The 17,232-nt window shown below is 48.0% G+C and overlaps 1 protein-coding gene across 3 annotated transcripts; it reads left to right on the top strand.

The window, feature by feature from the left end:
• The first annotated feature begins 112 nt into the window (after window positions 1-112).
• On the top strand, window positions 113-7,379 carry NDUFAF5 (NADH:ubiquinone oxidoreductase complex assembly factor 5). Of its 3 annotated transcripts, none has more exons than XM_067292698.1 (11): window positions 113-151; window positions 583-623; window positions 911-974; window positions 1,635-1,682; window positions 1,783-1,886; window positions 2,381-2,420; window positions 4,411-4,608; window positions 5,117-5,177; window positions 6,443-6,526; window positions 6,850-6,932; window positions 7,091-7,379. In XM_067292698.1, the coding sequence occupies exons 1-11, from the start codon at window positions 149-151 to the stop codon at window positions 7,175-7,177; spliced, it is 813 nt and encodes a 270-aa protein (XP_067148799.1). In that variant the 5' UTR covers window positions 113-148; the 3' UTR covers window positions 7,178-7,379. The 3 variants fall into 3 exon arrangements, with proteins under 3 accessions (XP_067148799.1, XP_067148801.1, XP_067148800.1); XM_067292700.1 differs by lacking the exon at window positions 113-151 and adding an exon at window positions 196-210; XM_067292699.1 differs by lacking the exons at window positions 113-151; window positions 583-623 and adding an exon at window positions 396-463.
• Window positions 7,380-17,232: the final 9,853 nt, after the last annotated feature.

Genomic DNA, 17,232 nt, shown 5'->3' with positions numbered 1-17,232 from the left:
GGCGGCCGTGACAGGACAAACTGCTCCCAACCAGTCACAGGACGCACGCGTGGCTTGGCTGGGGGAGGGCTGGTGGCCGAGCTGTGCGGGGCATGCGCGGGGGCAGGGACAGGCGGGGCGGCCTGGCTGCACTCGCTTCTGCAAGACCATGGTGGCCGCGGCCGTTGCGGGGGCGGCGGGAGCCCTGGGGGGCGCGGCGGCCGTTGGCGGGTGGGCGGTGCGAGCCCTGGGGGGCGCGGCGGCCGCTGGAGGGGGGGCAGCGCGAGCGCCGGGGCTTTGGGGTTGGGGCTGGGGTGGCAGTAGCCGCCGGCTCTGGGTGCCGTCGGGGCAAGCAGCGGCCGCCGCTTCTCCTCCCGATCCGTCGGGCGCGCTAAGCCCCTTCGACCGGCAGCTGAAGCGGAAGCAGAAGAACTGGGCGGCGCTGCAGCCGGAGCCCGCCAAGTGCGACTACCTGCGGGAGGAGGTGGGACGGCGGCGCGGGTGGCCCCCAGCGGGGCGGGGGAGGCCTTAGCAGGGGCCTGGGCGAGCGCGCGGGGCGCCGCTCGTCGCCGTGCCGCTGACTCTCGCCGGGTTTCCCCCCAGGTCGGTGGCAGAGTAGCGGACAGGGTGTTCGACATCACCAGGTGAGTCCCGCTGCGGGGGGAAGCGGGGTGCGCAGCAGGGCGGGGGCAGCGCCCTTGCCTCCCCCCCCCCCCCCCGCAGTTCCCAGCGGGCCTGGCCTTTTTTAAAAGAAACGTGGGTATGTGATCACCTCTCCGTGTGTTTTATCATAGTAATACTTCATGGAAGGATGCTCAGTGACGATCATGTGTTTAGTTAGAAAAGATGTTTGGAAGTTATTAGACAAAACATACTTTAAAACTTAAAATAATTTTTGAGTATACTTTATGATGCAAAATCTGTCTTTTAGAGCATTCCCTCTTGCTTTGGATGTTGGCTCTGGAAGAGGTTACATAGCTCAACATTTAACTAAGGTACTGTCTCCTGGTACTTTGGTGTTTTTTAAAATAAGTACATGTTTACCTTTGTGTTTTCAAATAGGATACTGTTATAACTTAAAACAGTCCTCCAGATCTTGATGAAGTAGCTTGTTCTTTCTCATATCAGTAGGTACAGTCCAAAGATGTGCAGAATCTGTTACCTTAAAATAATTTATATACCTGAAGATTAAACAAATAAGAACAGTAGTGCAAGTGAAGTTATCTGTTGTATGACAAATAACCTTCAGGCTTGATCTGGAAGATGCATGTTTTTTGATTAGTGTTTGTTGTCCTCAGTAAGTTGTTAGTGAGAAATAACATTGTGGAGCTTTTTAAAGTGGTGAACTTGCTCTTCAAGAACTGTGCTATGAATAAAGGTACTTCACTGGTTGTTAATGCACAGTTTATATCCAGCTGAACCTATCCCTAAAAATGCAGACTGTGTTTTTTATTACTACTTTTACTCCAACTATTCTCCCACGGAGAAATAGCTAAGTAATATTTTAGGAGAAAAACACCTGCTTTATGTAGTTACTTTTAGTATGTGTTATGAGTTTCTTTCTAACTTATCTTAAATATATGTAAGTGTTCCAAAAGGTGACTTAAATTGTTTTATAAACTAGTATAAGTGTTTGACAGACTTTCTTATTTCAGGAAACTGTTGAAAAACTTATTCAAGTAGATATTGCAGAGAATGCTTTAGTAAGTAGCTTTCTTAGTACTATTTGTCATGTTTCAATTGCACAATACAGAAAAGCAAAAGAAACAAGTTTCTGATGTTTTTATTCTAACCCAACATTAGAAAAATGCTATGGAAACTGAAATCGCTACGGTCAGTGTTGTAGCTGATGAGGAATTTCTTCCTTTCAAAGAAGATACATTTGATCTTGTTGTTAGCAGCTTAAGGTATGCATTTTTCATTTGTTTACACTTCAGTTTTTGAGTGAAGATGTTAAATGTTCTTTTCAGAGTAACTTCCCCCCCCCCCCCAAAAAGGAAGAGAAATAGTCCATTAAACAGCAATAAGTACTACTGTACAAAATGCACTTGCAGAGTCATAAGTATACATCAGGAAGAAGTCCTGTACTGGTGGTTCTTACTGGATTATTTTTTTCCTTGAAGACACACATAGCTTCTCTTTTTCCTGCATTTTGACTAATTAGTCTCCAGGAATTGCATCTCTTTGCTTTTTTAAAAAACTTAGCTATTTGTATAAATTTTGTATTTTATATTATATCATTGTGTTTTTATGTTGGCATTTCAGAACTTTTGCAACCTGAGAAACTTGTTTGTTACTTTGGCTTCTGAAACACACTTAGATGATTTAACAAGTATTTGCCTTTCCCCAAATTTTATTAAATATGTAATGTAATATAATACCTACACTTCTGGTATTTCAGTTTACATTGGGTGAATGACCTTCCTAGAGCTTTTAGAGAGGTAAGAAGCTGGTTTTTGGTACTAAATATCAACATTTACCATGATTTACATTCAGAGCTGTATGTATTTCCTGGACTTGTATGAATAAGAGGTACATAAATAACTCGTGTTGCACACAAGTATTTTTTGTAATAATTCTGGAAGTTTGAGTAATATCACTTGAGGAATATTTTTATTAATTTGCTTTCTCTGATAATTTTGGAATAAATGACTAAGAAACAAAAAATACATTTGTTTAATATTTTACAGTCTCAATAGGTGAGATCATGGTAACTAATGTAAACTGCAGCAATATCATTGATTTTTGCATTTACTAGTTGTTGTAGGATTTTCTAAATCAAACTGGTCCAAAACTAGTTTGTGGAACTTGCATTATTTTTATGTCCCAACTATTTGTTTTGAAATACAACTTCCATCAGAGTCATCTTCACTGAAACAAATTAAAGGCTTTTTGATTCTTAAAGAAGCAAGTATTTTTGGAGGAGCGAAAGCTGCAAATGTTACAAAAGTTTTGATTTCGGATTATTTCAACTCCTTCCTGCAGGTGAATTTTTTTCAAAGCAGCTGACTTTGGAGCAGAAGCAAGGAATATCTTACGCAGTTTGATATTTTTTTCCATCGTTTCAGATATGTCAGTTGTTGCAGTGCTATCCTATCTCCTGTTGGTAGGGACAGTAGTACCCAGCCATTATAAAATAATACAAGTGGAAGTCTGAATACTTCCAGAATTAAAAAAAGAAAAAAAATCTTGGAAATACTTTATTCTGTGTTTAGAAATTGAGTATTACATGGCCTGTCAAATATGTTTACCCCTGCAATAAAAATAACTCATATCATAATTTCTCCTGCAAAGGGAAGCTGTGGGTCTTGAATCATCTACATCTTGAATGCTCAATTCCTAATGTGGGACCGTTGGCTTTAAGTAATGGAAGTTGTCCCCAACTGCTAATTCTTTTTACCTACCAAATAAAGGCTTCTTTATTAGCATAGAAAAGGGTATCTTGATTAATAACTAATTAAAAACCAGTTTTAAAGATTTTCATGTTTCATATCACTAAGGCAAATTGTGTTTGAAGCTTTTGCTGTCTGATGAGCTTGGTTATGTAGTATGGTTCTTCTGGATGTCTGAGCAAGGGATCGCTGCCAATTCTTAACAAAAAGCAAACTTTGAATTTGTTGATGTCCTCACTAGGAAGGGAACAAGAACTTACTATACAAGAAAACTTGTTCTGTCAGCCTTGGAATTTGAGTGATTGTGTTGCTACTCTGTCCAGAAAAAAATACATGGGGGTAGACATACTAAGAATTGCATTGCTCTATTGTGCATTCAGAAGTGCAAAAATCAATACTATAAGGCCTCCGCTTGTCTTAAGCCATTCACAAAGTATTTTTGCTTCCCTCATCTAAGAAAGTAAAAGTAAACAAAAGCTATCTTACGCTACCTTTTTTCCAGAAGTAAATTAATGAAGGATATTGTTTTAAGAGACCTCCATTTTAAAAAAATAGTTTTGCCCTAGATTTTTAACTGCACATTCTGTATTTTCTGGTTCTAAGTGTGCAATTTCTGTGGATTCATCCTTAAGAACAAATAGAGTCCCTCTTTTGACAGATTAGGTATCTTACTGTGTTACTAAAAGGTTTCACGCACCTTGCCTTGGGGATACAGCATTTAAAGGCCGGGTACTCCTGAGTCATGCATGCACAACAGTGACACTTTTGTATGTAGACTTATAATTGGTTTGACTTTTGAAAATCACTGGGAGTTGGACTGATCCTTCAGTTTTAATTTGTGTTCTCAAGTTCTATTCAGTCGCATTTTTCTGCTCAAGTAATTTAAAAAAATGTATTTAGTGATATACATACGGAAAAATCTGTTAAAACTGTCGTAATGATTGCTTTTGAGTTGATCAAAAAGGAATCCCTAAGAACTTTGTAGTTAAATAGGCTTAATATTCAAAAATTCTGAAAGTTTCTATCTTCTGTATTGTAGATTCATCAAGTTCTTAAGCCAGATGGAGTATTCATTGGTGCAATGTTTGGAGGAGACACTCTGTATGAACTTCGCTGCTCTTTGCAGCTAGCAGAATTAGAGAGAGAAGGGGGATTTTCTCCTCATGTATCACCATTCACTGCTGTCTCTGACTTGGGGCATCTGCTGTCAAGAGCTGGCTTTAACACCCTGACTGTGGTAATTACAAATACAAGAACAATCAGACAGCTATCCAGAACATCAGAGCTGCTAGTAGATAATAAATATTATTTGTGAATGCAGTGCTGCCTCACTTTGCATGTAGAGCACCTTGCTGAATAAATTTTTGAACTAGCCTCTGTTGGTCTTACTGTGATCAATGAAATCAGCTGAAGGGCATCTTTGGTTTGTGGTCCAGCAAAATTTGGATGGTCTCCTTGGAGAAGTGTGTCAGAGAAGGTTAGACCTACTGGAAAAGTCTTAAAACACTCTTGCTGCCTCTTCTGAGACCAAGATGAAAATAATGGCACTTCAATTAAAAACTGATTGCATTTGGGCTACTGAACAAAATTCCTTAAAAATATTGAGGCAGTTTTGTTTTGTTTTTGGAAAAATACGTGGTTTCAATATGAGTGACAGATGTACTCTAGTAGCTGCTCTGACAGTTGAAATAATGCTAGGGTTTTAGCTTGATGTGCTCTAAAATTAAGCTTTTGAATCCTTCTAGGACACTGATGAAATTCAGGTAAACTATCCAGGATTGTTTGAGGTTATGGAAGACTTGCAAGGCAAGTATATATACTTTTGGGGAACATAAGCATTTTCTGTATCAGTGATGTAGACAGACACAGAAGAGTTCATGTTTCTTAACTCCAGATAAAGCTTATTGTAGCAATTCTTCTATTATCTCAAAGTACTTTTGTGCTAACAACTATGCATTATAGTTTTGTGAATTCTGTGCTCACATATTTGTAAACGTATATGTATTGATACTACCATAATGTGGTCATTCTTATGCCCAGATGAGGAGCCAGATACCTTTTCCTCCCTTTTAATTTTAATTTCTTCCTCCAAATTCATTTTTTTCTTAAGAAAGTATGACTTTTTTCCTGATTTCTTGTCAGGAGATTATGCCCATCAGCAAATCTGTTTTGGGAAGCAAAAGTCAAAAATTTGCTACTTTGTGGTCTGCTGTGAATGTTCTGCTTTTCTAGTACTCCTGTTCTTTGTGAGCCTGTTCTGTGTGAGCTGCTGAACAGTTCTGTAAGGGGAAACAGAAGCCTGTTTCCCACAGAGTGACTTTCTAGTCACTATGTTAGGCAGTGAGCCTGCCTAACTCACAGGCAGGAGATTCAGGACGCTATCTTGGAACAAGAATAATTGGACCCTCAAATTGGAGTCTGCTGAGGAAAGCAAGAGACTTAACTGAGATTCTTAACAACTGAGTTAGTGTTATGGTTGCGGTTGTCACAGATTGTAAAGTAATCGTTCACATACAGTTCAGTAGTTACTTACGGAGCAGTTCAGGGTGTCTCCTAGTTATGGATCAGCTGCTGCTGTTTAGGGCAGTTACTTAATGAAAATAAAACTCAGATGCAGAAAGTGATTAATGAGGATTGTCTAAGATTAAGTTTGCAGTTCTTCTATTTCTCATTAGAAGTCTTCTGGAATAATCTTTTTTTGATGCCCAACTGTTCAAAAAAATGTGCAGTATCAGCAGTGTCTCTGAATAAACACTTTGTACTTAGTGCTTTAAAAGAAGTTATACTAGAAATTCTAAATATCTGAAGATTCTGTTGCTAAAGAAGTAATAATCTGAAATTATTGCTAGCAATACAAACCATAGATTGCAAAGCACTGTTATCAAAAGGCTTTGTTGTTATAGGTAAGAAATTCTCCTGATTATCTGCTGTATGTTATGCTCCCTTCCAGTGAGATACTCAGAGGATTCTATACCTATTCTGGTTTAGTAAAAAATTGTGATTAGTGCATGAGACTTAACTCATGATATATGCTATATCTTCTTTTTCTCAAAGCTAAAACATATTTTTAGGTATGGGGGAGAGTAACTGCTCTTGGAATAGAAAACCTCTGCTACACAGAGAGACGATATTGGCAGCTGCAGCAATATACCAAGGTAAGTATTTAATAGGTAACATGTTAACCTGAAATGACTAGAAGAACATATATTTCATGTTTTGTTTTTGTTTTTTAATTTGACCTCTGCGTAAAACACTTTAGAACTAAATAACATAATACAGACATTTTTAACTTTTGTTATAATGACAGGATTTGAACTATGTTGATACACCCATATGGGATATTTTTATTGTCCCAAATCTTTCACCAAGAGTCATTATGATGACGAATATGTCATACTTAGTTCTAATGTTCTGTGAACTAATTAGTTCTTAGAATTAATGTTCTGTGTACCTTTTCGCTCCCTCCCTACCATAACAGAAATGTATGGAAATAGTGATGGCTCAGTCCCTGCCACATTTCAGATATACTACATGATAGGCTGGAAATTCCATGAATCACAGGTAATGTGAAGCTGAACTATTGCTAAATGCTTAGACTTTTTTGATTACTATTTTCTGTTTGAAAGTATGTTCATTTTAAATGACTGACACTTCTGAAGTATTTTTTTTTACAAATTATTTTAACTTAAAACATTAGCACTATTTTTTTCTTCTTATAGGCAAGACCAGCCCAGAGGGGTTCTGCAACAGTTTCACTTGGAGATCTGGCAAAAATAAATGGACTTCTTTCAAGAAGAAAAAAATAGTTGTTCATCAAAAACAATAGTTATTTAGGAGCTCTCATAAAACTTCTCATTGTTGATGGTCACCACTTGGGCTGCTTCTGTTATGACACCTCAAAGTGGTAATAATCTGCGTGCAGCAGGGTGTTTTTTTCCTTTTTTTCCTCTCTGCCTATGCTACAGCATTAGCTGTGTTTTTAAAAATAAAATAAAAAGGGTTCACGAATGTTTCTAGAGAAACATTTTAGCAGTACTCTAACTGAACAAATGCTCTCCCAGCTTTTGACAAATCACTATTCTCAAATGTAATGCGTTTTCCAGCATTTCAGTACCACCAACTGCTCCAGAGGGGGTGACATTTTGCAAGTGTGAGTATATGCCACACTCCATTATACCTCTAGAGCAGGAAAAACAAACAGAAAACATCTTTCTGCTGAAAGATGTGTTGTATTCTATGGTAAGTATTTTTCATCCCACGTTTAACAGAACTCAAATCAACATATTCTGAAGAATCTAATGCCAGTCCCTGACATGCCATACTGTTGGCTAGTTCCTCTTACGTCCTTGCAGCTGTCATGTCATGTGTTCATTGCCCTCCATACTCCTACCTCTTAAACAAGACCATCACACCTTTCTCTGCCTCTCTTACTCTCTTCAGTTTCAAATATGCCCCTCTCTCTGGGTTGTAACACCCCTTACAGCCTATCCTTGGTTTTCAAGGAGGATTACTGCTCTCTTCTAAGAAAAATGAAAGATGTGCTTCGTCCCCCTGATTAATTATGGATTCAGCTTATATATAAACAAGAAAAGGACAGAAAGTTCCTTCACTGAGTATCAGGATGTGTTGTATATTCTCCTCTCTCAATTTCTTATTCAAAATCAAAGCCTAGTAGATGATGAAAATAAGCTCTTAAATTCATCCTTTAGCCAGCTAAATACTTAAAGAATAATTCCTTTCTGAAAGGCATTTCCATTATTTTAAGAATTTAATAGTTAAGAAGTAGAAGGTAACTTAACGTGCACTAGGTTTTGAGAGGTAACAGAATAATCCTTAACAAGATTCTTGCTGCTACCTGCCTTCCCAATTTTGACTGTGCCATGTGATTCTATCAAACTCCCCATACTAGATTAATTTCTTAAACAGGCCAGGAAAAGCTTTCTTTTACACTATTGATACCGCCTTGCTGTTGATCCCTATTGATATGCATTGATCGCTTTCTGTCTCCAGCCCATTTTGCTAGCTGATGACATCAACCGATACTGACACTAATACCTCCTGATATTGAGGGGCATCAATGCCTGCCCATTGCCAAACCCATCAATAGGCATTGATATCAATAGGTATCAATAACTATCACTATCAATGCCTATCACAAGGCATCAATACCTCTCCATCTCCAGAGCCATTGCTGCTTTTCCCTCTTGGGCTTATGTTGCTCTCAGCAGGCACTGATGACTCTCAACATTGACCGTTTACAACATTGACAGTCCTCCAGGAGTAGCCATTTCTATATGTGACACCTCGGAACAACATCCACGCATCTCGATCCCTATCCACAGGCATCGATATCTCTCGGTGGTGATTCCTATCGAGATGCATCGATTGCTTCTGGTCTCAGGCCCATTTTGCTAGCCAATGGCGTTGACTGATTGTCGCGTGAAAGGGAGGGACGGAAGGCCCTTCCTTATCTTTATAATTTACGTTTGCCTGCCAGAGCCCCCCTGTTTGAGGACTTTCCCTGGGTCAGTTTCGCAAAGTAAAAAGAATCTTTGTAATTTACATTTGCCTGCCAGAGCCCCCCGGTTTGAGGACTTTCCTTGAGACAGTTTCGCAAAGTAAAAAGAACAAGATTTTATTAAAGCGACAGATACAACAGGTTCGGAATTGCTGTTGATAAATGCACTTGCTGCTACAAATTTTCTTTCTATGAGCTCAAACTAACAATTAAGTGCTTTCAATAATAATATATTTTCCCGGGTAACGTCCAACGTTTGTCGGAGGCGCAAGTCTTACCAAAGAGGCGTCCCTGTTTGGGGGAGGGGAGAAGGAGACTTGCTCGTCAGCAATCTCCAGTGAACAGGTCGGGGGTTCAATTTTCTTCCCTTCCAAAAACTTTAGTGAACTATCCTCTGTTTTATAGTTGCTGAAGGTGGGATGTGGAAGTGCAGCAGACATACTTCATTGGCCAGATTGCCATTTGCGTGGTTGTTGGGGGTATGCCCCCCTTATTTACATATCATTATGCAGCAAAGGGCGTGATTTTTAATATGGTAAGCAGGGATAATGAGGCTGGGGGTACTATAGGTCAACAGTTAGTTAGTCTGTGAGCAGCAATTATTTTTTGGGATGCAACCCTTTGTGGTCAGGGGCGGACCGTGACACCTCCGTATCCCTCCCTCCTCCGCCGTGCAGCTGGAACAAACTGTCTGGCCTTCACCAGCTAGTTCGTTATTCATGTTGCAAAAGGGTGGTGTGCTTTGGCTGCCACGTACTGTTTTTCCTGTGTGCCCCCTTATCTTTCTCCCTGAATTCTCTCTTGTTCCCACACTGATACTGACATCAATACCTCCCGATATCGAGGGCCATCAATGCCTGCCCATTGCCAAAACCATCCGTACATAAGCATCAATATCGATAGCTGTCAAGAGGCATCAATACCTCACTGTCTCCAAAGTCATCGCTACCTTTCCCTCTCAGACCCATGTTTCTCTCAGCAGGCACCGATGACTACCAACATTGACCATTCACAACATCGACACGCCTCCAGGAGTAGCCTTCTCCATACGTGATGCCTTGGAACAACATCCACGGATATCAATCCGTATCCACAGCCATCGATACCTGTCTCAAGATCGATACCTCTCGGTAGCCAACCTTATTGAGACGCATTGATACCTCTCCAGCGCCACACGCGTTGTTTGCTTTCTGTCTCCAAACCATTTTGCTAGCCAATGGCATTGACCAATACTGGCATCAATGCCTGCCCATTGCCAAAAACATTGATAGTTATCGATACCTATCAATATCGATGCCTCTTGAGAGGCAGAGAACAAGTGGTTTTGGGACCTATCGATAGGGTTTGATATCAATATAGAACACTATCAATAGGTCTGGAATTGGACAGGCATCAATGCCGCTCGAGATGGAGAGCAATCAATGTCAATCCTCTTTGATGGCTCCCAAGAGCAAGATCAGCCTGAGAGCAAAAGCCACAGATGGCTGTCGAGAGCAAGAGGTATCAATGGCTACCAGCAGGAATCGACCTCGACAGTTCCCGATAACTATTGGCACCTAGTGCTATGGATCCCGGTAAGGAGGTATGGAAATCAACATCGATCGCTTTCCATTTCAAGGGGCATTGATGCCTGTCCAGTTCCAGACTTATCGATAGGGTTCCATATTGATACCGATATCAAATCCTATGGATAGGCCCCAAAACTGCTCGTTCTCCACAGGCAGACATACCTTTTGCTCTGGGGCCAATCTTTCTGTCAGGCGGCACCACTCAGGAAATGCAGTGCTGCATCAAGACTGCTCCCAGGGTAATATTTTCGACACAGCTAGGAATGGGAAATATGTGGGTGGTGGTTCTGGCCCAGCTGACATGTATAGTAGTGTTGGGGTTCCAGATGGGTTGGAAGAGAGAGGGGAAAGCGTCAAGGTGCATGTGGAGTGGGGCTACAGAGGGCATGCATAAGGGTATGCTGGTCTGCAACAAGACTGCTCCCAGGGAAAAATTTTGATTAGAGTGAGGAATGGGGCACATGGGCGATGTTTAGGGCCACGCCTGACATTAGACTGAGGGTTAGGGTTAAGTTTATGCTTAAGGTTGGGGTTAGGAGAGTGAGGAAGCATCAAGGAGCATGTGGAATGGGGCTGCAGAGGGCATGCCAAGGGAAATGCTGGTCTGCACCATGACTGCTCCCAGAGCAACTTTTTCATTAGGGCCAGGAAGAGGGCTGCTGCAGTCTAATTCGATGCTTGATTTGGGGTTTAGTTGAAGGGTTAGTGGTAGATTTAGTGGTAGGGTAGGAGACCGAGCAAACATTGAGGTGCATGTGGAGTGGGGCGTGCGTAACAAAATGCTGGTTTGCAGCAAGAGTGCTCCCAGGGTAAAATGTTTGGTAGGGCCAGAATGGGGAACATGTGGGTAGTGGTTTGGGCACAGCTGACATGTATAGCAGTGTTGGGGTTTGGGCTGGGTTGGAAGAGAGAAGGGAAAGCGTCAAGGAGCATGTGGAGTGGGGCTGCAGAGGGCATGCCTCAGGAAATGCTGGTCTGCACCGAGACTGTTCCCAGGGTAATATTTTAGTTAGGTTCGGGAATTGGGAATATGGGCAATTTTTCCTGCACGCCTGATATTAGACTGGGGGTTAGTGTTAGGTATCGGCTAAGGGGTAGGCCTAGGAGAGCAAGGAAGCGTCGAGGTGCATGTGGAGCGGGGCTGCAGAGGGCATGCCTAAGGGTATGCAGGGCTGCACCATGACTGCTCCCGGGGTAATATTTTAGTTAGGGACAGGAATGGAGAACATGTGGGTGGTGGTTCTGGCCCAGCTGACATGTATAGTAGTGTTGGGCTTCAAGGTGGGTTGGAAGAGAGAGGGAAACCTCGAGGCGCATGTGGAGTGGGGCTGCAGAGGGCATGCCTAAGGGTATGCAGGGCTGCACCATGACTGCTCCCGGGGTAATATTTTAGTTAGGGACAGGAATGGAGAACATGTGGGTGGTGGTTCTGGCCCAGCTGACAGTATAGTAGTGTTGGGCTTCAAGGTGGGTTGGAAGAGAGAGGGAAACCTCGAGGCGCATGTGGAGTGGGGCTGCAGAGGGCATGCCTAAGGGTATGCAGGGCTGCACCATGACTGCTCCCGGGGTAATATTTTAGTTAGGGACAGGAATGGAGAACATGTGGGTGGTGATTCTGGCCCAGCTGACATGTATAGTAGTGTTGGGCTTCAAGGTGGGTTGGAAGAGAGAGGGAAACCTCGAGGCGCATGTGGAGTGGGGCTGCAGAGGGCATGCCTCAGGAAAGGCTGGTCTGCACCAAGCCTGCTCCCAGGGCAACTTTTTCATTAGGGCCAGGAAGAGGGCTGCTGCGGTCTACTTCAAACGGCGCTTGATTGTGGGTCTAAATTCAGGGTTAGTGTTAGGGTTAGAAGAGCAAGCAAGCGTCGAGGTGCATGTGGAGTGGGGCATGCCTAAGGAAATGCTGGTCTGAACATACACTGATGCCAGGGTAATATTTTCTTTTGGGGCCAGGAATGGGGCACGTGGGCGGTGGTTCTGGCCCGGTTGGTATGTATAGTAGTGTTGGGTTTCGGGGTGGGTTGGAAGAGAGAGGGAAACCTCGAGGCGCATGTGGAGTGGGGCTGCAGAGGGCATGCCTCAGGAAAGGCTGGTCAGCACCAAGACTGCTCCCAGGATAATATTTTCAATAGGGCCAGGAATGGAGAATATGTGGGTGATGGTTCTGGCCCAGCTGACATTAATGTTATTGTTGGGGTGAGGAGTGGTTTGGAAGAGAGAGGGGAAAGTGTTGATGTGCATGCGGAGTGGGGCTGCAGAGGGCATGCCTCAGGAAAGGCTGGTCAGCACCAAGCCTGCTCCCAGAGTAATATTGTTGATAGGGCCAGGAATGGGGAATAGGTGGGTGGTGGTTCAGGGTGGCCTGCCGTGCGGGGGCTGCCGGGGCCTTGCAGTGGTTCCCGCAACTGCTGTGCGGTGGCTGCCCGGGCCTTGCAGTGGTTCCCGCAGCCGCCAGGCGGCGCCGCCGTGCGGGGGCTGCCTGGGCCTTGCAGTGCTCCCCGCGGCCGCCCTGCGGCTCCGCCGTGCGCTGGTGAGAGCTGTGGCCAGCGCTGAGGGGCGGCCCCGGGCGGGGCGGGAGTGGCAGTAGCAGCTGCAGTGGGAGCAGGTACTGGTGAGGGCAGGAGCCAGGGGCATCCCTGGGAGGCTCCAGTTCAGGGACACGGGTAGAACCAGGATGGCCCGGGTCTGTCTGTGGGGCAGAGGGGGGCGGAGGCCTGGCCTGGGTGGCCCCCGCCAGGGCTGGGGGGAGCTGCGGCCGTTGGGAGCGCCAGGCCGGGCTGGGCTGGGGAGGGTTTGGGGCCGGTCCGGTGTGGGCAGAGCCCCGGGGTGGCCAGCAACGGGGCCAGTGCTGCCTGGGGTCTGGAGGAGCAGACGAGGCTGGGGTGGCAGGGCCAGGCACAGCCCCAGGGCAGGGGGACTCTCCGACATCCCTGGGAGCCTGTCCGTGTGCGGGGCTGCCCCAGTGAGGCTTGGGCCAGCCCCACTACCTCCCTCCACCCCAAAACAACCCCTCCTGGACTCTGCTTTGGGCATGACAACCAACAAAATCACCTCTGTTTCCAAGTCCCAAAACTGCAGGACTTAGTCTCTGTTTCTGACTTAGCCTCTGTTTTCAGCCACGGAAAGAGCCAATGGAGCTTCCGTTTGTGGCTGCCAAAATGCAGGCCTCATTCACCTATTCTTGTGCTTGAAAACAGGGACTAAGCTTCCATTTCTGCCCCCCAAAATGTAGGATGTAGCCTCTGTTTTTAGTCCCCAAAACAGTCAACTTTGCCTCCATTTTCAAGTCCCCAAAATGCATGACTCAGTATCTGTTTCTGGACACAAAAGCAGAAGACTTCGTCTCCATTTTGAGTAGTAAAAACAGCCAACTTAAGCCTCCAGTTCAGGCCCCAAAACCATAGGCCTTAGTCACTGTTTGCAACCACAGAAGCAGCCAACTAAAAGCCCCTCTTTCTGGCCCCAAAATGCAGGACTTCTTAGCCTGTTTTCAGACACAGCTTCAGGCTCCCAGCTTGGGGCACTTGCACAGCCAGCCTGCTCTTTTGGGATCCTCGCACAGTGACGCGCACAGCCCCTGCGCACCTCCATGCTGCTGCCCACAGCTGCAGAAGCAGCAACGCTCACCTCTTCCTCCTCACAGCCCTGCCAGTTCCTGCCCGCGGAGCAGAAGAGCGGGTAAACGGCAGCACAGAGCTGGGCTGCCTCCAGGCGAGGGAAGGCGCATTTCTCCCACTCGTGGAAGTATGTGCTTATCCCTGTGCACCACTGCCCCACAACTGCAGCACCACAAGGGAAACAGGATCGCATCCAAGTCTCTGACCGGCAGGAGACCTTGCACTGGCCCCCAGGCCTGCTTTAAGCCCAGGCCAGGCTCACCAGGGCTCAGGTTGGGAGGAGATCTGTCTCAGGGACGTGTTGTGCCATGGTCTGAGATGCCTGGGTTGAAATGCTGCTTTGTTTCTCCCCTCTTCCGCCCCCGGCACACCTTTTCCTCCACACAGCCTTGCTTCCCTCCACCATTGTCCACTGCAGCCCCTGCCTTTTCCTTCTGAAATGTTTGCCCCTCGGCACAAGCTTGGAGGTTTTGGCAATTCTTTCCTGTGCTCTCCCTTTAAGCCCACAAACACAAAATGAGGCTGCCCTGGGGGAAGGGGGGGGGGGCAAAAAAACCGACAGAGCTCAGCCAAAGGCAGGTAAAACCAGGAGGTAAGCATGGGAGCAGAGGCTGGGAAGGGACCCAGGAGCTCCTCAGGGCAGCTGCACTGAGCACCAGCCCAGCCTGCCCACAGACACCCCTGGCGGCACCCACTGCTCCTGCATGTTCAGGGCAGTTTGGGGCTGTGGAGGCCGGAGCTTGCCCTGGGCTCAGCCCTGCTGTGCCCGCCCCAAGACCTCAGCGAGGCACCCAGGGCCACCCTGGCCCTTTCCCCTCGCCGTGGGCCCTGGCCACAGTGCCAACACTCACTGCTGCAGACGGCGCGCCAGCACCCGGCCGCTCCCCACCTCGCTTAGCACACCATGCAGGTCCGACAGTGTCATTTCCATGAAGGGCACACACTGCAGGGCTGCAGAGAGGGCAGGGGCAGTGGGGCAGAGGGTGGCCATGGTCAGCCAGAGCTGCCGTGGTCCGCAGGCTCCGTCCCCTGGCAGTGCTGCCGGGCCAGGGCCAGGGCTGCAGGGCCACGGGGCCGTGCCAGAGGGCAGGGGGACGGGAGAGCTGCCACAGCACTGGGGGCGGCCCCAGCGCGGGGAGGGCTCCTGCCAGGGCACCTGTGTGCCGGCCGCCTTCCCCCAGGGGCACGGGGAAGTCCTGGGGCACGGGGAGGATGGTGTGGGGCAGAGTCCAGCGTGTTTGGTGTCTGGCAGGCTCCCTGCAGCCCAGCTCAGCCCAGCCCGTTTTGGGCAGGGGCAGTTATCCTGTCTCCTGCCTGTCACCCACTGTAACCCAGAGCAGCAGGCCAGGGGGGCTGTACCGTAGCAGGTGGTGAGGTTGCACAGGGTGATGAGGACAAACTCCTTGGACATCTCCTCCAGGGCCTTCAGGTGGCCCTGGAGTGCGGACACCATGTCGTGCAAGTGGGAACAGGCCAGCGCCACCAGGACATCACTAGCTGCCGTCCCCACGGCAGCCATCATCCCCTAAAAGACAGCAGTTTGCGCGTGCCAGGAGCGCAACTGGCCATCTCCCGCGGCTTGGCCTCCAGGCAGGACAAGGAACTGGTAACTTGACTCCAACTGTCCCTTGCTCAGAAACAGCCCTGCGGCCGCCTCTCTGCACAGCTCCAGGTCACCGGCCCAACCCCCGCACGATGATGTGTCCCAAAGCCTCTCCGTAGGACGGCCGTGCTGGGTGCAGGCATCCAGGGTCACCCTCAGAGAGAACAAGCTCACCTGGGATGCTTGCAGGTCCTCGGATGCCACCGCTGTCACTCTGTCCACAACAGAGCTCTGCAGGCAGCTCTTGTCGCCCCACAAGACGCTCTCCAGCTCGCGGTAAGTCTCCACTCGGCCGTCCTGGGGACACACTGCACATGGTGACGCTGGGATGGGCCGCCCCCGCAGCAGCTCTGGCACGCCAATGCCGCAGATGAGCTGCTGGCACTGCTCAGCACAGCCATCGGAAACAGGCAAGAACGCTGCGCTGGGATTTCCTGACCCAAACCCTAACCTAACCCCAGGGATGCTGCCACCTCCTGCAGGAAAGGAGGGCATGTGGTAGCGTCCACCCCGTGCCACCGGTAGGATCAGTATTTTGGGACAAAGCGCAGCAGGAGAGCAGAGGTACTGTGGGGCAAGAGCAGCCCGCGGCACCCGGGGAGGTGGGGGTGCTGCGGGGAGCCCTCGAACCCCCACACAGTCCCATGGGACACCCCGCCTCACCTCAGCATCTTGCAACCGGTCCAACAGAGAAGTCACGATGGCGGCAAAGGTAGTGATGGCCACAGGGATGGACCCAGCCACCCTGCTGCCATCCTCACCACGTGCAGGTCCAGACTGGGGACCTGCACAAGTAAAGAAACCTGGAAGGAAAGCAGTGGAGGGTTTGCATCGCTCTGGCAGCCGCGGGGGTTGGCCCTGAGTCAGGGCAAATGTCTCCTCAGGTGGAGCACGGAATGACAGCAGAGGCTGGTGGAGCTGGCTCTGCACAGCCTGGAGAAGAGCAACCTGGGGGCAGCTTGGTGCTGGCCCTAAGCGTGTGACCCCAGCTCTCCCCGAGCCGGGAACGCGGGTGCCGGCAGCTCCCCTTCACCCCCACCGAGCGTGTTGGCAGGCAGGGCACCGAGTGTGGTGCCAGCCCCCACCTCGGAGCACTCACAGCACCCCCATCGCGGCAGGACTCCCTGCACGGATGTGCTGCTCCACCAGCACCTCCTCCAGGGGGAGCCGCAAGCCACTGGGCCAGCTCTGGCCCTGGGAGGGAGCAGGGACCCCATGGGGACCACTGTGAACTGCAGGGGCCACTGTGACCCACGGGGGGCCCCAACGCCCCACAGAGGGCTGCCGGCAACATGGGGCCAGGGGGTGGGAGGGGGCCAGGCAAGGCTGCAGCAGGGAACCCCCCACGCCCTGAATGTGGCACTACCCCAGGCTGCAATGCTCATGGTTCCTCATCGGCCTCCAGCTATTTTGAGCGGTGACTGTCTCCAAAGGCCAGTCCCCCTCAGTTCCCCCTTCCGGGAACCCAAGGGGAAGGGGGCTCAGAGGGTTCCCAGGGGCTTTCACCTGGTTTCCTCCAAATAGGAGGTTGCCACAGACACACAGCCCACGCCTG

This window comes from Apteryx mantelli, chromosome 3, assembly GCF_036417845.1.
Source record: "Apteryx mantelli isolate bAptMan1 chromosome 3, bAptMan1.hap1, whole genome shotgun sequence".
NCBI classification, from domain to species: Eukaryota; Metazoa; Chordata; class Aves; order Apterygiformes; family Apterygidae; genus Apteryx; species Apteryx mantelli.
The sequence above is the reverse complement of the archived record's forward strand: the minus strand, read 5'-3'. Positions and strand labels throughout refer to the sequence as shown.

Excerpts from the sequence above, each read along its gene's own strand:
- NDUFAF5 (XM_067292698.1), top strand. Across the intron at positions 624-910 it reads AGGGTGTTCGACATCACCAG|AGCATTCCCTCTTGCTTTGG; the intron begins GTGAGTCCCGCT and ends TCTGTCTTTTAG. Across the intron at positions 1,887-2,380 it reads CTTGTTGTTAGCAGCTTAAG|TTTACATTGGGTGAATGACC; the intron begins GTATGCATTTTT and ends CTGGTATTTCAG.